This window comes from Delphinapterus leucas, chromosome 8, assembly GCF_059928025.1.
Source record: "Delphinapterus leucas isolate spDelLeu-1000000601 "Yukka" chromosome 8, BTC_Dleu_Yukka2, whole genome shotgun sequence".
Taxonomy (NCBI): domain Eukaryota; kingdom Metazoa; phylum Chordata; class Mammalia; order Artiodactyla; family Monodontidae; genus Delphinapterus; species Delphinapterus leucas.
Genome location: NC_143136.1, coordinates 86315190 through 86335373, shown reverse-complemented (window position 1 = coordinate 86335373; position 20184 = coordinate 86315190). Strand labels below are relative to the sequence as shown.

Genomic DNA, 20184 nt, shown 5'->3' with positions numbered 1-20184 from the left:
GAGTAAAAGGAAGCCTGAGCCACCATCACTAGTTTCTATGAGCAGGAGGTAGATTATGCTTTCAGAGTGGCTATGTACATTCTCCCTTGGCTCTCCTTCCCCACAGAACCCGAAGAGCAAAACAATACATCTCCCCATGAATATATTATCAGCACTAACTTGACAGTCTCGCTGTTGACAATATTGGTTGTACTTCACTTCACTTTCCTCCTGTGGTCGAAAACCAGATCCAGCCCCCTGGGCCCTTCCTGGGGCTGTACAGCAGCTGAAGGGCCAACTGCCAATGGGTCTGGAACAGGCTTTCCAGCCTCGGCACCTGACTTCCTGGCTGCCTCCATTTCAGGTCTCATTGGTTGATGCGGCAGCTGTGATTCTGACAATGAGCTTGGTGTTGGGTCAAGTTTTTGTTTGGCTGACTTATTCCCACAGATGCCATTTTCCTTGACTCACCCTTGACTACTGAGAATGCTCTTTATTACCTTTTAAAATCATGTGATATCCATAAGCAAAAATTGGGATTAACATTTTTGAAAGCGTTACCCATGACTGATTTTTTTTTCAATGCTGAAATGCAAGATGTAAAGCTAGAGCCAGCCCAATCCTGCGTTTAGCCCAGTGGTGTATCAAGTATCATTTGTAACTTCAGAATAAAATGCCCAGATTTTTTTTCCTGACCTTAGGAACCTGGATGCAATGTCTACCCACGGAAGCAGTTTACAAATGCAAAAGTAGGAAGCGTTTTTATGTATTAGAAACATTGTGACAATCCTCCTTTAAAAGAATAAATAATTGTGTTCTAATATAAAGAATGTGAAATAAAAATATGTATAACTCTATTGATAAAACAGGACTTTTATTCAATAGTTATAAGACAAGTCACTTGCAAAACTTGCTTACACAAGGAAAAAAGTCTCGGTGGTGTAGCTTTCTTCACCATAGAACATCATCCTCCCCCAAAACAGACTGCAATAATTAATGTCCGTAGTATGAAAATCCTATGTGATATAATTTATTTATGCTTTGTTTAAAAAAGGCCAAATTGAATGCCAGCACTTGAGATCTTGAAATAATGCTGCATATGTTGATACAATAATTTATTAATTTTATTGATTCTCCTACTTATATGTTGATATTTTAAAGAACTGTATTGTTTTTATTATACAAAGTTATAAGACATCTAAATATTAAAGAAATATATAAAGTAGAAAATAAAAGTCTAACCACAGACATTTTAATATAAACAGCCTGGTGAATAGTCCTTCAAACTTTTCTCTCCATATTCTAATGTATACAGACATAATTTTTACCAAACTGTATCTAATATTTCTTAGACTTTTTTCATTTCATGATCTCTAAAACTATCTCATTCTTTGAATACACACATATTAGTGGGTTATATGAGTGTTCTATAAAATATACAAATATTAGTGGGTTAAGTTTATGGCTTTGCAGCCAAATGTCTTGGTTGAGTTTGAATCCTAGCTTCACTGTTAGTAATTCTCTGACTTTGACAAGTTGCTTATTTTCTCTGTAATCCACTTTCTCAACTTGTAAGGTGTGATATTAACAATACCTCCGTGAAATGGTTGTCACCCAGGATGAGGAGTTACTGCCTGGCACTGGTAGGCATGCAACCACGACAGTGCTGCTACCATGGATGTGCAGTATCTTATTAGCAACCTCATGTTGGTGGACATTTAGAGTGATTACAATTTTTACTCTCATACATCACACACTAGTGGACTTCTAAGTATAAAGTTGTGAGTATTTCTACAGGCTGTATTTTGGAAGTACAGTTTTCTAATCAAAGGTGATACACGTCTTTTTTTTTTTTTTTTTTTCTTTTTTTTCTTTGCGGTACGCGGGCCTCTCACTGCTGTGGCCTCTCCCGTTGCGGAGCACAGGCTCCGGACGCGCAGGCTCAGCGGCCATGGCTCACGGGCCCCCAGCCGCTCCGCGGCATGTGGGATCTTCCCGGACCAGGGCACGAACCCGCGTCCCCTGCATCGGCAGGCGGACTCTCAACCACTGCGCCACCAGGGAAGCCCACATCTTTTAAATGATAGATATTGCAGAGTAATCATCCCCCAAATTCTAACTACTCACACTGTGAGTAAAAGTGAATGAGAATAAATTTGGGATCATGAGAAATATTTTATTAAGTCTCTTATCTATGCAATAAAAATGAATAGTTTTGTTTTTTTTTTTTTACAAAGAAGCAGGGGATTACTGTAACACAACATAAGTAACACCTATATTATTCATAAATATCGGAAATCTTTTTTTCCATATTTCCCATGATTCTCACAGTTCTGCAAGTCTTTGAGCCCCTCTTTGTCCAGAGAAAGAATTCATAGCATCTTGTCTTCCTATAATCAGTTATTATTAACTGCAGAACATAATAGTCCATCAGGCAGCTACTCATAAATATCTACCAATCAGATGTGTAACAAATGCTTATCAAAATTAATAAGTCGAGAAATGGAACAATTATGTCATATTCTACAGGTGTGGTAACAGTGTTTCTGAAACCCAGACTGAACATAGCCTGACCACTCTACCACATATTCAGAACTGAGATGGTTCCAGGCTACTTTTCTGTAGTTACACCAGAGCACAAAGAGGACAAAAAAACATACTGATAGCAAGTGCCTCTAATGTCTGGTAATAGATGGTACATGTGTGGTGTGAGAGAGTATGCCCTCAAGCAGTGAGCACTGAATGGCAAATCTTTTACAGCTTCTGGAAATACTTATACATTTCTTTCTAGTTCTTTGGCATATAGCTAATTTGAGGCTTTGTCAGGGATCATAACATCTGATGCAATGACAGTAATATCCATCTCTATCAAGACAGAGTCCAAAAATTGTTTTTGAATTATAAAGAGGTTTGACACCGCATTAATAGAAGGGTAAAGATAAATATTTACACAGGAGAAGTGGTCCATAGGCAAATCTGTTCTCACACACAGCTGCAAATATTGTGTTCTTTACAAAGTTGTATTTGCCTTCTGTGTCCTGTGTTGTTTACATGCCCTAAAACCTCTGCACAATGGAGTTTTAAGATAAAATACATAAAAGTATTTAAATATTATCATTGAGAATTTTATTTCACCCTTTCTAAAAATAGGTTAATATGTGGCATTGATATTTTTCAACCTCAAATGCAAATTTTTTCAAAAAGTGGGAATTTAGAGCCAAATAAAAAATTAATGCATTTATATTTTAAAAAGAGTTATCCAAGAACAATATTTGTGATATATAGTTTTATATTTAACCTGTTTTAAACATAATTTTCTAACTTATCTTCATTTTATTTTATTTTTTACCTTATCTTAATTCTAAACTACAATTTTTCTATAAGAATAGAAGCCTAATTCTTTGGAAATAGTGTTCAGTTGGCATAATTGGTATTATAGAGTTTTAAAATATAGAATATTCTGGCACTAGACACTAAATTGAAATTTTAAAGAAAATGTTGGAAATAGCTGTAAGGGGGAAAAAAGTAGCCTTTTAAATCTAATTTGTTATGCACCGCAGTAGGGTAATGGATGCAATGAAAGTTCTTTTATTGAGTTCCCATGTCCAAAAGGTATTTAGGTAGCAAAGGATGTTAAGCAGACCCCCTGCAATCCGCCTTTAACTGAAGATAGCAGGAAATAAGGTATATAGGTCTGTGTCCTCCTGGTTTTTATTTCCTCGGGAGTGCAACTCATGCAAAGGACACCTTAGACTGCTTAGCCGATCACAAAGGGTGCATTAGACCCCCTCGCCAGCTGCCTGAATAGCGTGATCTGAAGGGTGGCTGAAACCATACTGGGAGTTCAGTCCTTCAGGTGGGTCTTTTCAAATTCCAATAGTGAGAAGTTCCTGGAGAATTGGTAAGGATTTCACTAGTCCCCAGCAGGTTTGAGATCAAAAGCTTTGGTTAAATAGAAGCCTGTTGGGAAATCTTAAAACCCCTTTGTGATGTAACTTTAAAAAGTTAATACAAAGAACCCTTAGACTGCAGCCGTAACAGCACGAACAAAGAGTATATCAAAACCGATTCCATTAAGGGAAAGCGGATATACAAATTCATTTAATTTAAAGAGCAATCCAGTTATAGATTTAGGCCATATAAATTCTATATAATAGAACTTAGACCATACCATCGAGCCCATTTAGAAGATGTGCTCATTTCTTGTTACATACGCCAGACTTCATTCTTGGTCATTGAGATATGCTTTTTAAACAACTTATATATTCATTTGCTGAAAGGAGAAAGAGTGGTGTGCATTTAAACTCATTCCTCAAGAAGATACTTTTAAAACAAATTAAAATTAAACTTGATGGGGATCCGTCAGTCAGTTGGTTATCTCTTCTTCATGGTGTCAAACTGCTAATTGGTCATCCTCCTTAAAATAATAAACCTTCAATTGATATTGATTAGTAGATCATTAATGAATGCATTAATTCTAATGTAATTTTTATAATTAATACCAATCCATTTTTTGGCAAGTCACACAATTTTTTTTTTTTTTTTTTTTTGCGGTACGCGGGCCTCCCACTGCTGTGGCCTCTCCCGTTGTGGAGCACAGGCTCCGGATGCGCAGGCCCAGCGGCCATGGCTCACGGGCCCAGCCGCTCCCCGGCATGTGGGATCCTCCCAGACCGGGGCATGAACCCGTGTCCCCTGTCACAACAGTGAGAGGCCCGCGTACCGCAAAAAAAAAAAAAGGGAGCAGGAATAAAGAAGTTATACTAGGCCAAAAAGTGGGTTGCTTATTGCAAGGTTACTTTCCTTTAGGGGATGGCAGGGAGCTACCAGGCAGATTATGTAACTAATAATCTGGAGATTATTAGTTATTATTAGCTAATCTGGAGATTCCTGGCTTAAGATTCCATTTCTGGGAGAGCCAAAACTGTAATTAAGTCTCAGTTTGGTGATGTGGGGCTTAGCATAAGTTATCCCATTTGGGGCCTGTTGTCTTGTTTTTAACACCCAAGTCGCACATAGTGGGATTCATCCCAAAGAAATCTTTTTCAAGTGTGGTCACTATTGACCATGAATATCCTAAAATTCTCATAGTGATAGACGGGGAAACTGATCCTTCTACCATATTCAGTTTTTTTCTTCTCTTCTTCACTCGTGTCTTCTTTTACTTCTCTCCCTCGTCTGTTCTTCTACCTGTGTGTCATCTAATTAATGATAGGAAAATAAAGAAAGTGGCAGATTAAGTCAAACTCTGTGGGTAAAGTATAAAAATCTTTGGGGCAAGTACCCCTTGAATGAAACACCCCAATGAGTTTTCCTCCCAGCTATCTGAAGTCCCTTAAAAAAATCTCAACAAAGATCTCAACTGAACTGACTAGCTCTACTGAAAGCAAACAGACAATACGTTTTTGAGGGTTCTGCATCCTTACAGGGTCTCCACTGAAACAGCTGAGCCAGAAGCCCACCCTTCCCAGGTGTGCTGTCAGATTCTGGTCTGCTTTAAGCTGTTTAACGAGCTCCTATTCATGTCTGTCCTGATGGAATGTTCACTGAGGTAGGCGCTCTACCGAACAATTAGCCCTTTGTGATAGATAAAAAACTTCAAATCAGTAATGAAAGGAGGGCATGGTTACTAAATCTCTGATTCCCAAATATGCTTATGTGAGTGTATTTACATATATATTCTATATGGATTACATATGTGTTCAAACAAATATAGCTAATCTCTGAGGTGTTATTAGAATATAAACATTCTGCTTGAACACTGGCTCCGTGCTCAGGGGTAACTATGTGAACTAGCTTATCTTGATACCCTGGATACTTTCAAAGACACCCTAAGACCTTGCTATGCTTGAAGTTATTGCTTACTTGTGGAGTGCTTTAAATTTTTAAATCCATTCCAACGTGCCACTGCATATTCTTGTATTGGAACTCTAGTCTTGAATTCCAAAAAATTCAAAACCCACTACTCTAGCAAATGAATAACTTGAACATAAAGGTATTCTTTGAACACTTGGCACACCATCATCAAGATTCTGGAAACTGAAGAGATTATTTTAAAAGTGTATGTTATGGAATCAGTCTCCAGGCATTTATACTTTTGTAGTAGAAGAAATACCCGCAGAGATGATGCACAAATTCATGAATTGTTCCATAATTTTAAATTGATCACTCCCTCCTCCACCCCACCTTGTCTTACATCTGCTCTAACGGAGCATTTACACACTTTATTTCATGTGAAATTTCACGTGTCTTTTTCATTAGAGTCAGAGACTCTTGTTTATTGTTGTTAATTCAGTGACTATCACAGGACACATGATAGGTGCTTAATAAATGTTAGCTGAGCTAATGAATGAAAACTAGATGAGCACCTGGAGGACAAGAAGAAAGAGATGATTATGGGTTGATTTTTTTTTCAGTGGCCAAAACAGAAAAAGCAAAAATTAATGTCTAGAATTTTTTCAAAGTGAAAATAGCTATCTTTTCTGACTGATAAATAATACATCCTCACTGGAAAATATTCAAATATATCACTATAGGGCTTCCCTGGTGGCACAGTGGTTGAGAGTCCGCCTGCCGATGCAGGGAACACGGGCTCATGCCCCGGTCCGGGAAGATCCCACATGCCGCGGAGCGGCTGGGCCCGTGAGCCATGGCTACTGAGCCTGCGCGTCCGGAGCCTGTGCTCCGCAACGGGAGAGGCCACGACAGTGAGAGGCCCGCGTACCGCAAAAAAAAAAAAAAAAAATCTCACTATAATTCCTCTATTAAATAAAACCAGTTGTTATGATTTGGTGTACGTATATATCTCTCAGGTGTTAATCTATGCACATACAAGGTTGACTTAAAAAAAGAAAAATTGGAGCCATAGTATATATACCCTTTTGTTCACTGACTAGCTTTAAAAGTTTAACAGTATAGGGCTTCCCTGGTGGCGCAGTGGTTGAGAGTCCACCCGCTGATGCAGAGGACAGGGGTTCGTGCCCCGGTCCGGGAAAATGCCACATGCCGCAGAGCGGCTGGGCCCGTGAGCCATGGCCACTGAGCCTGCGCGTCCGGAGCCTGTGCTCCGCAGCGGGACAGGCCACAACAGTGAGAGGCCCGCGTACAGCAAAAAAAAAAAAACAAAACAGTATATTTCTAATGCCTTTCCATGACACAAGTGTTCCCCTTTAACTGGCTATGGTGGCCTCTATTTTGTATATATCATCGTGTGTTTCATTCTATTGACAGACATTTAGGTTGCAGTCAATTTTTATTCTTATAAACAGTGCTTCAATAAACTTCTTTTAAAATCTTTGCAAGTTCAGATTTCTTTTCTTGGCATAAATTCCTAGACGTGAAATGGACTTAAAATGTTAAAGCATGTTGTTAAATTATTCTAGAAAAAAAGGTCATGCCAATTTATACTCCCACCAACTGTGTATAAGCCATTTTCTCTATCACCTTGCCTGGATGTAATTCATTTAGAAATCCTTGTTAACCTAATAAGGAAAGAAGCCTTACTGGTGGTTGTTGTTATTGTTTTTCCATTGTTGTTTTAAGTCCTAGACTACTTAGGGACCTTTTAAATAAATCAATTCTTGATAAATCACACATGTCCCACCCATGAAACATGTTCAGTACCAAATTAACTCCCCTCTTCTACTCAGCTGGGTTGTCTTCTCTTTGTACCAGCACTAGGTATGAATCAAAGAAACAAGAAGATCTTAATATTAGGTTGAACATACCTAGGAGAGATCTAATATGTATGTATAAATCGATGAAATCTCAAAATAAAATGTGTTTGATTATTGACTAAATAGTTTCATCATGGTTCCCCTCTATTAATGTGGATAACTGAGTAAATGATAACATAATTCACAAATTATATAACCCTGTTGCAGGAACAAGTCTTCAGATCATATCAGCTACTGGTAATAAGACCACCTACCTCTAAGTTTTATGAAGTCTCTAACGGGATTGTTAGCAATTCTACCACGAAGTCTAGAACTCAAGAAGCTGCTGACATGATGTAGTGGTGTGAAAAAATCTGTGAAACCAGAGAGATGTGTCTAAGAATACAGCACTCACGACATGAATAAAAACCATTTTATATTTCTCTAGTCCCAGTAAGTGTATGTGCCAAACCTTGCCTTGGAAAAAGAAATAGCACCTTTATACTTCAAAGCTTACAATCCTATACCAAAGAGTAAACACTGGTCAATATTTCTTGCCCATGAATAATGGAAAGGTATTTGCAGGAAGGTCTTAGAGACTTCACGTGTTTCTTTGCGGACTGGGTCAGCTCTTCCTCATAGCTTGCCAATGAGTATGAAGTCTATGTTTTGAAGGCATCAGTGTGAAGAATTGTAGTCCCACTGCACTATTTTACTACTCACCACAAAACTTAGCTGCAGTGAGCTACCGAGTATGTTCACTAAGACACGGTAGTTGTGTTGTCTATTGCTATACAACAAACAAACCCAAAATTTAGTGACTTAAAACCACACACATTTACTATCTCACAGTTTCTGTGGGTTTAGAACCTAGGCACAGGGTCCCCTTCTTCAGGGCCTCTCAGGAGGCTATTATCTAGAAGTCAGCTGGTACCACAGTCACATTAGCTGAGGCAGGATCTGCTTCCGAGCTCACATTAGTAGTTGTGACTCAGTTCTTCCTAGTCTATCGGAATGAGAGTCTCAGTTTCTCGCTGGCCATTGGCCAGAGGCTGCTCTCGTTTCCTGGCCACATGGGGCTCTCGAACATGGAAACTTGGTTCCTCAAAGCCAGCCAGAGACAGACCCTGCTAGCAAGACAGAAGTCATGGTCTTTTATAACCTAATCATGAAAGAGACATCCAATAACTTTGTCCACATTCTGTTCATTAAAAGCAAGTCACTAGGTTCAAGGAGAGGTGATTGCACAAGTTAGTGAATACTAAGAGTCAGGGATCATTGGGGACCACCTTAGGAGGCTGCCTACCACAGCAGGTGGTTCCTCAGTTGATAACAGGAATAGAGGACACTGGGGAAAACTGGAAAGGGGAAGGCCTGGAGACACGGTGGGAGAGGAATTTCCCGGGAAAAGGCTCACAACACTCCAGTGACACATACACTGTCAACAAACACAGTTGAATCTGGGGGGTGTTAACCACCTTGGGAAAGTGTGTTAAGTCTCAGGTCAAATCAGTATGTACCATGTCAAACCAGTAACTTCTCAAATTATGTATTATTGGGGAAAATTGAAATAACAGTATAACTGGGTGACAATGGCAAATTAGTGGATAACACAGAAACACCAAGAGGGAAAATATTCCATACCTAAGGTAAAAAAATGATCGTAATTCTTCTTCCCTCAAAATGTATCTAACAATTAACATTGACAAAGTGAAATTAATGACATTCAAAGGACTCTTAATCTGTATTTATTCTATCTAAACATGTACACCTGCCATTTATTTGTCATTTGTCGAGCTTAAATTTTGAGTTTGTCTTGTCAAGACCATAGACCTCGTGATAATTTCATGTTTGCCTTTACTTTGCACCCACCATTCACTTTGATAGGATAGTTGGCTCAAAGTAAGGGTATGTTGGGGACCATAAAACAAAATAGAGAAAATATAGCTTACGTATTTATATGGGGGAGGGGAGCTCATACTCACACTAGGATTTTTTTTTTAGCATGGCTGTTCTAGTAAGTTGAGCTAATCGGCTGAGTGTTTGCATGGGTGGGTTATATACATGTTTCTGTGATAACAAAAATGAACAGAGATATAGCAGATAAATTGCCTTAACAGGTTTTGCTTGGTTTTAGAGCAAAAACTTACTAATTAATGCAAGTGTTGCAAATCATTTTTATGACATTCCCCAAAGATGGCACTTTAAGGGTTATGCCATATGCTGATTGACAGAGGCCATAATTCCACACAATGAGACTGTATCATATTGTTTGAAGTGAGGTGATATTCATCTCTTGAAACTGATCAAACATATCATTGCATCAAACAGCATTACAATATAATCACGCTGTATGTGGAGACTGCCAAGGCTGATCATCATGTTGTACTCTTTTCCCTTGGACTTCTCTAATAGCAGTTGTGACACACCACTGCATCCACATTTTCCTTTAAGAACTCAGAATCCAAGATAGGGAAAAAAATCTGCATAAAATTGTGGTTTGGTTATGCTGTGTGAGTGTTTGTTTGCGACTGCTTTAGAATTACAATTTTCCTTCCATAAAGATCTCCCTAAGTATACAAATAAAAACCTGGTAAGGCCAAGATAAAAAGAGAAGATTCCAAACAGGGCAGAAAATAATTCAAATGCCTTTTATTTGTCTTTAGTAAACAAGCAAACATGGAAGAAATGTCTTTTTAAAAAAATACTTTTTAGTGTCTGAAACTTCCAATCGTATTTCTTCCGTAATGTACTGTTTTGCAAAGACACTTGCTTTATCTACTGATTCTGGGGCTATTTCAGCTGCAGATGAAAATGATATTAGAACCTATTCTTCTCCCAGTCTTAGTTGCTGCTGATCTTGGAAAGCAGTGCCAGGATGGGCATGAGTAAATGAGGGCAATTTGGCTATTCTCCTAGTGGCATTCTTAGCGGTATGAAATTCTATAACACAGCAGCTTTTAGACTGATATAATTTAGGAATTGCCCTTTTATTATCCATCCAGCCAGCCAGCCAGCCAGCCATTCATCCATCCACCTATCTAATAACTTGGGGACTATGTTCAGAATAGTTTACAAATAAACAGGATGCTAGGATGGGAGCCATCATCTATTCACGCTGACATTCACTAAGAGATGTGTTACCAATTCTGGTCCTCCAGGGTTGATCCATGCAAGTCTCTGAGATGTCACCATCCCATCTGGACCTTATTAATTTGTCTAAGCCAACCCTAACCCTAACCTGTTAGGTTAAATATTCTTAGACTTCTGGGCCTATAGCAACTATGTGGTTCTTTCAGAGACTCAGTGGGATATCAGGAACACAGAGGCTCTCTCTGATTGGTTATCTGAACACTCTCAGAGCCATCTCTCTCTTCTACTGCTCCTGCACTGTGGTGGGCACAGGGAACCTGTGAGGCTAGAGGATCCTGGGTTCCCCCAAGATACAAGACCAGCTAGCTCTCTGCTCCCAGATTCTGCTAACCATGGACATTTCTCCCAGGTCAGGTGAAGAAAGATCAGAGCCAAAGTCCCTTTTCAGAGACACCACCAGTCTTTAAACTCTGTGCTTTCCTTCTGACCACTTTCTCCTTTTCTTCTCTTCCTTAACCTATAGAGACTTCATTTAATATATGGTGAAATACACTGAATTTTCATCTATTTTTCCCAAATCTTTTGTTTGTGATGTTAATATCATGATTTCAGATCTTTAGGGCATGTCTGATACACAAAGGCCCAGGGTTTTGAAATTCAAAATCTGAGAACTGTCTCAGAACCTCTCTTTCTACAAGAGCATCCATTGCTCATGCAAGTAAGGACAAAAGTCCTAGTAGCTGCCCAATGGTGAAGAAGGGTCCCTATGTATCCTCTCTCTCTTGCTTTTTTGTCTTCTACTTCATTAATTTTGTTGTTTGATCCTTTATTTCTTTCCCCTATTTTCTTAGAGTTTAGTTGGCTGGATTTTTTTTTTTTTTCTAGTTTGTTGAATAGAATAGTTAGTACTACTTAAGCTACATCACATATTTTTTATTTTGCTATTGGTCGCTTTAAATTTTGAAACAATCAAAAATTCCTTTTTTTTTTTCTAGCAAAAAAGCTAGACAGACAGTATAAATAGCTTGTTTTTCCTGAATACTTATAAACTGCTGACCAGAAGGTCCATTAGCCCCAAACAATTTAATGTGTGTTTTCTACAAATAGGAACATCCTCCTACTGACTGCAACACAACTAACAAAACCAGGAAATACGTTTTGATACACTCCTGCCCTTTGGTCCACAGATCACATTCCAGTTTCACCAATTGATGCAACAATATTTTTTGTAACGAAAGGATCCACTTCAGAATCACACACTGCACTGCTTGTCATGTCTCTTTAGTCTCCTTCAGTCTGGAATATTCTTCAGTCTATGGTGGACTTTCATGACTTTGATGTTTCGAAGATGAGTCCAGTTACTTCGTAGAATTTCCCTCAGTTTAAATTTGCCTGAAGTTTCCTCAGGATTGGATTCAGGTCACAGTATCACAGAAGTGATGCTGTGTTCCTCTCAGAGAAGCAGACCAGGTCATGCATGGTTTCAATAGCTGATGTTCACTGTCACCACTTGATAAAAGTGATGTCTCCCAGGCTCTTCCACCATAAAGTTACTTTCCCCCCCTTTGTGGGGAGGTACTCTGAAACCATGTAAACATCCTGTTCCTCAACAAACTTTAAATTCATTCATTCATTCATTCATTGATTTATGCTGGTATGGTCTCTTATTTTACTTAATATTGTAAATTCTATGAGGTACTATCATGTTACTACCCATATGAATACTCAAATTATGTCCAATGTGGCTAGTAGGAGTTCAGTTAAGCTGACGTCTAGGCCCTTTTGATATGTGCCCATCATTTTTTTTTTTAACACTTCTTTGGTTTATGGTAGAAGTTCCAGGTTTTTCTTGTACTTTTTCTCTCCCCCAGCCCCAGAATCAGGCATTTCTCTAAAAATTTCCTTTTTTTTTTCCCTTAATGGAATATGGTATTTGGAAGCCAAGGTCTGGGGGCTATGTATGTTCATTGTTTTTGGAGCGTTGCTGCTTCCCATATAGAGCCAGGAATTATATATATATATGTGTACCATATAGTTACATTTATATTTATTTCTATCTATAGAAATTGAAATCTATCTATCTATATTTATCTATAGATACTGAAAACCACGAGATCATGCTTATACCTCCAATCACATGTTTCTAATTTTCTCCCTTTCTGTATATGTAACCCCGTCTCTAATAGTGAGAAGGCAAGCTTCCATAATTCTTCAAATATTTACTTACGCAACCAACCTCACTTTATGCAACCAATCTCCCATCCCTGCTATGATCCCCTCCCACACACAGATGCCCTCTTCTCCCTGTTTGGGCTCTGACTCCCCTGTGTGGATACCTTCTCGCCCTGTTCAGGCTGATTCCTCATGCTTTTTTGCCTACCATCCTTGACTAGATGTTCTCTTCGTCCTCCTTGGACCCTGATATTCTCCAATCTTGCTCTGTCTCACCTAATGGCTTTAGAAATGAGTTATTCAGGAAGGGGAAGGAGTACCAATCACGTTTTTCCATGTAATGTTTTCCTTATCCTCTTCAACCCAGAGTTGAGTTTGCGGGAAAGCAAGAGAAATCACCAGGGGCCAAAAGAAAGAAGGAACTGAGAGCCCAAGTAGTAACCACATGAACTAACTAGGCAGTATAGGAGCTGGGGTGGACTAGGGTGGGGTTATGTCTCAGAAACCTAGGAGTTTTCACTTTCATTCTCAGAAAGACACAGGAGACAAGACCTTGGAAATTCTGCAGGGAGGTGGGGATTTGAAACTGAACCTCCTACATAAATCCAGGATCATTTAGGGCTTCCCCTTCCGTGAAATGGTAGAGGAGAAATAATCTGCACACTAGCACAAAGAGACAACAAGGAAGCAAGCTATTGAGGCCTGGGTGCAGGGTAGAAAATAAGCCTTTCCAGAGAAATTGTGATCATAGACATGTGCCTCAAATGAGCTTCGTGTCAACCACATGGCCCTGAACACTCCATATTGAGATTCAGTGTATTCCCAGCAGAAGCAAACTGAGAAAAAAATCTGGTGTAATAAAACCTTATCACAGGCCACACTTGATGCCTCCAGATGAAGCCTATCAAAAATGAGCTCACTGTTCAAAATTACAACACATTCAAGGTAACAATCCACCTTGAGAGACACAGGAAAGAGTAAACACAGCAGAATTAAACCCCAAGGAATTTCAGATAATAGAGCTGTAATAGAGAGACTGTAAAATATATAAATTTTAAATGTTTAAAACATTAGAAAAGAAAAATAAAGCATTAAAATATGTGTCTGTGTCCTAATCTCCTCTTCTAAAGGACATCAGTCAGATTGACTTTGGGACTCTCCCTAATGACTTCATTTTGACTTAATTACCACTTTAACACCTTAGCTCCAAATCATTCTGAGGTACTGGGTGTTAAGGACATCAATATATGAATGTTGGGCTTCCCTGGTAGCAAAGTGGTTAAGAGTCCACCTGCCAGGGCAGGGGACGAGGGTTCCAGCCCTGATCCGGGAAGATCCCATATGCCGCAGAGCAACTAAGCCGGTGCACCACAACTACTGAGCCTGCGCTCTAGAGCCCGCATGCCACAACTACTGAGCCCATGAACCACAACTACTGAAGCCTACAGGCCTAGAGCCCGTGCTCCGCAACAAGTGATGCCACCGCAGTGAGAAGTCTGCACACCGCAAGGAAGAGAAGCCCCCGCTCACCGCAACTAGAGAGAGCCCGTGCACAGCAACAAAGACCCAACTCAACCAAAAAAATTAATTAATTAATTTTAAAAAATATATATGAATTTTGAGGGAGACAATTCAGCCCATAAAACTGTGGTAAAATGAACCTCACCAACCTCTCTTCTCTTGGCACTCTCCTGTTTCCTCTCTGCTTTCCAGATAATCCTCTGTACTCAATGACCTTCTCTTTCTTGCCTCAAGGGCTTTGCGAAGACTGTTACCTGCACTCGGAATACTTCCCCCATACTCCCCAAATGTGCTTAGCCAAAAGCTAGGTCTCAGCTTCAATGTCATTTCCTCAGAGAAACATTTCCTGACTCTCAGATTAGATTAGGTCTCTGTGTGTTGTGTTCTTCGCATCATTTTTGTACCACTTCATAATTCTAATTAAATGATTAACTGTATAATTACTGAATTGCCTTGATCCTACGATGCTATGCGTTGTTAGATGCAACATCAATTTCAAAACACTTGTAGAGAGAGGAAAGAAATACTACCCTATTAGTCAGCTATTGCTCTAATAATGCTGCATGAAGAACCACTCCAAAATTCAGTGACTTAAAATAACTAGTGTTTATTTCTCCCTCATGGGTCTGTGAGTTGATGCAAGTCACTTGTAAAAACTCAATTTCAGGATTCAGCTCTGAGCTCCAAGCTGCAGGCTGGGTTGGTTTCAGGTCTACTTCATATATGTCCATATGCTTCCAGTCCATTGTGTTCTCATGGTGAATGACAGATGTTCAAGCAGAGGGAACATGCAATGCCTGTTAAAGCCTTGGCTTGGAAAAGGCACACTGTCACTTCCACCCATTCTATTGGTCAAAGCAAGTCACATGGCCAAGCCCAACATCAATGGGTTGGGGACAGCACCCTGCTTCCTTTAGTGGGAGACACTGCAAAGCCACATGGAAAAGGGCATACATGTATACTGTATAATCCAAAATAGGGTGGGATTGGGAATAATCACTCAATGCACCATAGCTACAGCAAACAGTACGTACATAACTTTTTATTATGTTGACTTACAAAAGATTATTCAAATATGTTTGTCAATACAAAAAAATGCCACTTTATTCTGGGTTAAGAGTAAATCTTCATAGTCAGAGCCCAAAGTATCTTCTGAGTCATTTTTGGTCACCAACCATTATGCACCTCATTCTAGCCACCAGTTCTTCATATAACCGGGGCTCAGGACCTTGACCTCTTTAATGCTTTTGTAAGTTTTAGGCATACAGAAGAAGACCAGGGTTCTCTTTGCATTCTCAATTTGGTTAAGCTCAGAACGTATCCCCCCAAATTGATGCTTTTATCATTGGAAATTTAAAACTTTTCATAACAATCAACAAGTAGTTTTGTTTTGTTCGGGGTTTCTTTTTTTTACTGCTTATTAAATTTTTTTTTATTGAGGTAGCATTGGTTTATATCATTATTTAAGTTTCATGTATACAACGTTACATTTCTATGTCTGTATACACTACAGTGTGCTCACCACCAACAATATAGTTTCCATCTGTCACCATACAGTTGATCCTTTTTCTGTTTCACCCTTCCTCCAACCTTTCCCCTCTGGTAACCACTACTCTGTTCTCTGTAACTACGTGTTTGTTTTTGTTTGTTTCGTTCATTTCTTTCCTTTTTGTTTGTTTTTTATATTCCACATATGAGTGAAGTCTTCCAGTAATTGTCTTTGTCTGTCTGACTTGTTTCACTTAGCATAATACGCTCGAGGTCCATCCATGTTATTACAAATGGCAAGATTTCATCTTTTTTTATGGCTGAGTGGTATTCCATCGTATATATGTACCACATCTTCTTTATCCATTCTTCGATTGATGGATTTCAGGTTGTTTCTACATCCTGGCTATAGTAAGTAATGCCACGATGAACGTAGGGGTACATACATGGTTTTGAATTAGTTTTTTTCTAATTCTTTGGTAAATACCCAGAAGTGAGATAGCTGGATAAATATGGTAGTTTTGTTTTGTTTTGTTTTGTTTTGTGGTACGCGGGCCTCTCACTGCTGTGGCCTCTCCCGCTGCGGAGCACATGCTCTGGACGTGCAGGCTCAGTGGCCATGGCTCACATGCCCAGCCGCTCCGCGGCATGTGGGATCCTCCCGGACCGGGACACGAACCCGCGTCCCCTGCATCAGCAGGCAGACTCCCAACCACTGCGCCACCAGGGAAGCCCCTATATGGTAGTTTTAATCTTAATTTTTTGAGGAACCTTCATATTATTCTCCTTAGTGGCTGCACCAATTTACATTCCCACCAACAGTGTAGGAGGGTTCTCTTTCCTCCACATTCTTGCCAACACTTCCACGAGTAGTTTTTGACAGATACTTGACACTTGAATGATAATCTTTCACAACTCATGAACCTCTCTAGCTTGGAAATTCTACAATCTCTTTCTAGTGTCAATTGTACTATCTAGCATGTGACAGGCAACTCAATTGAGTGTGTCCTAAAAACAAAAGGAAATACAAGTTTTATCTCTTGGTGGATATTTTTCCATCTTAGTTTGTGCCTGCAAAGGAATTGAGTGTTTCTAGGTGACATTTAAGTGCAAGTCTAACATTCCTCCAGTGATGAATATTAGTTTCATTTATTCTAACTTTGTCTTGTGGCTCTATTTCCATGTTTTTCTGCACATCCATCAATTTTCATTTCAAAGCTACTTGTAGTGTAAGTCTCTGAACAACATTTGAAAAGACAACTAGACACCTAAATTTAAGTAAAAATTCAACCCCATATAGCGGTCTAAATAACTCAACTGAGAGGACATTTGATTAACAAGAGATGCAATGTTACCTATATCACTTGTTCCTCTGCCCAATAGCTAGAAAGTTTCTTATAATATGGATTGAAGGAGTCATCCCATTGTAACACTGGAGCAGTCATCTGAAATTATGTCTTGCTTGGTTCTCCTCCATCTCCCACAAGTGCAGGAAAGTGACTCAGGCAGGGTGGACAGTGTCATTTTTACCAGGGTCTGACTTAGATGCTAGATATGATCGATTCTCTCTTCTCAGGCTGTAAAGATCATGTGAAATATGATGAGTCATCTTTCCCACCACACTGAGATAGCCTTCTAGAGAAAGAAAACAATGCAGAGGAGGGACTTTGAATGAGAAAGAGAGACAGACAGACAGACAGACTGAGCCAGATCCTAGAGGATGGAGTTCTCATAATATCCAAGATCATCTCCTGAAACTTTTTGACACATAAGCCAAAGTTTATGCCTGATTAATGTGAGTTGATTTCTGTCACACACAATCAAATAGAGCCCTGGATATTACAAAACAATAACCCACATGAACAACATCATGGTTATAAAAACACACGATAGTGCAGCAACCACAAATAATTTCAGAATAACTCAAGCCCTTCATTTGTTTTCTTGAACATGATGAAGGGGACAGAGAACCTTAAAAATCCCCTTTTGCTTCCCCCGTCCAGTGGCTCACATGCCGCAGCTGTTTCTGCTCCTTTACATCTGTCTTCAAATTCCAGTCTCACATCAAGATAACCTCCTCCCCCAAATTTAACCTTTTGAACTTTTGTTCTCTCTTCCTTTCCTCCCTATTCTCATGCCTAAAGCTCAAAAGACCTTGTCTGTCAAAGCAGGACTCTCAGGGCAGGACTCACCTCAGAGCTCAAGAAACCATGTTAGCAAATGAGGGAAGACTGGGAACGTCCATGCGCGCTTCATTTTTGTCCCATTGCTCCCCTTTTAAAAATGTTATAAAAAATGTTATAAAAATGCTTAATTTTAAAGTTACACAAATGTGGTTTAACCTTTGTTGGCTTGTTTTTCCTTGCTAACCCAATGTCTTCCACATACATATTAGATACCTCATAACAAGTTTTTGAAAAAAAGAAGAATTAATGACGAGATGAATCTCTGAATGAACAAGAAAGGAATGTATGAATAAATGTAAAAATGAGACATTAGAGATTTGGGGGGAAATTATTACTGGGAAATTAAAGACATGATCAATAAATGCTGGACATGGAGAAGATTAAAAAATACAGTTCTAAAATCCAACTCATTCTTTCACGTACATAAAAACAGAACAAAAAAAGAAAAGAGCTTTGAAAGTAAAAGCAAGTCATATATATATGTATACATATATATGTATATATATAGAAAGCTATCTACAATTTAAATAATCCCAGTGGTAGCTGTAACCAAGTGTATTAATTAGAATTCTTTGCAAGCCGCAGAGAACAAATCTGAATAAATAAGACATAAATGTATTTATTGGAAGAAGTATGTTTTACTGACCCAACAGTCATCTCCTCCCTCTTATCTTTGTGAGCTGCACACTAGTTTTGTTCATGGCTCTAATTATCCCTCACCCATATGGTTCCAAGTTAGGTCTTAACTGAATAGAAGCCATTTCCATCCCTGCTACTAGTTTATGCATATATGAGATGTGTGGGAAATTCTCCTAATGGGCTTCTGGGAAAAGCTTTCCTTACTTGCAGAAAGAGACCCAAGCAAGAAAGAAAAATCCCTTCTCCTGTGTCTGAAAAGAGGGATGTGGTGAAGATGTGATGACTGGATTTCTGTAGCCTTCTTGTGAACATAAGAGGATAGCCAACGGGAAGCTAACATATCAGGATGAAAGAGTGGGATGAGGCAGTCACTCTACATCCACATTTCTTGTTTCTGAAATGATAATTTCCCCAGAGCAACTCAGCTGAGCCAGGTTTTTCTGTTTTTCTGCAACTGACAGAATCCCAGGGATAGAGAACCATATCAAAGGGAGGCTGGACATCTGAGCTTGGGATTGGGTGGAGCCCCAGAAGCTGTGGAGGTTAGGAAGCAGAACCCAATAACAGCTGCTGCCTTTTGGTGAAAACAGTCTGGTTGGGCTGCGCTAGGTCAGGTGAACTCTTTTTGTTCCTCTCTTCAAAGCAAGTTTCAATTCCTAGGCCTGATAATATTCAGTAAAAGAAAGAATTAATTCCTCAAATCGGACTTTAGATTCTAATACAAGGTTAGGTAGATGCTGAACAGCCAAAAATATCAAGTGTCTACAACATCAACAAATTAGCTGGTTTTTCCCAAGATCTCCTGTATTATGGGTTTTCTTGTTTCTTAGTATTCATTCTTGGGGGCTTCCATTTCTCCTAATCATCTTCTGTCCTTATTTCCTGCTTCCATAACATTCTACATCTTTATTTTAAATCATGCCTTCTGCAATGTCACTCTCGTCTGCCTTGTCTATGCCTTCATTCCCCAAATGTGGAAATAAATCAAGCCAGTTTTGTGTCTCAGATTTTCAGTGGAGTTTTGGGGTTACAGATGGAGATTACATTGGAGTATAAGCTGAGAACTAAGTGTAATATACCCGTCTAATAAAAAAAAATTAATAATCAACTATATCCCACCATGGGGAATTTGTTGCTGGATATGTTAAGTTCTAGCTCATGTCTCTCCATCCTATGACTATTTTCTTTTCCTCTCTACCAGGTTTTTTTTTTTCAATTTCCCCAAATTCCTTTAATTTCATAAACAGAATATTTCTCCATCTCGTACTCAAAATCAACCTTGTGGCCTTACGCATGCATAGCCAAGAACTCATTAAAGAGCTCTGTCAATGGGTTTCTATCCTTTAAAACACAAAGCATTGGGATAGCTTGGAATTAGTTTTTTTCTTTATATGATACAACTTTTAGGATGTGCTTCTCTCTTTACCAACCTCTGTAAGCAGAAGGGGGGC

General features: G+C 39.1%; 1 protein-coding gene across 3 annotated transcripts in view; it reads right to left on the bottom strand.

Annotated features, from left to right (window-relative positions):
• QTMAN (queuosine-tRNA mannosyltransferase) overlaps nt 1-20184 on the bottom strand; it is a 451841-nt gene that overhangs the window by 26638 nt on the left and 405019 nt on the right. Inside the window, exon 11 of one of the 3 annotated variants that reach the window (XM_089916863.1) lies at nt 6753-8008. The exons of the other annotated variants lie outside the window; for them this stretch is intronic. Within the exon in view, the coding sequence (XP_089772989.1) occupies nt 7970-8008 (39 nt within the window). The 3' untranslated portion in view covers nt 6753-7969. Of the gene's footprint in view, nt 1-6752; nt 8009-20184 lie in introns of those variants that run through there. 3 annotated transcript variants of the gene reach the window in all.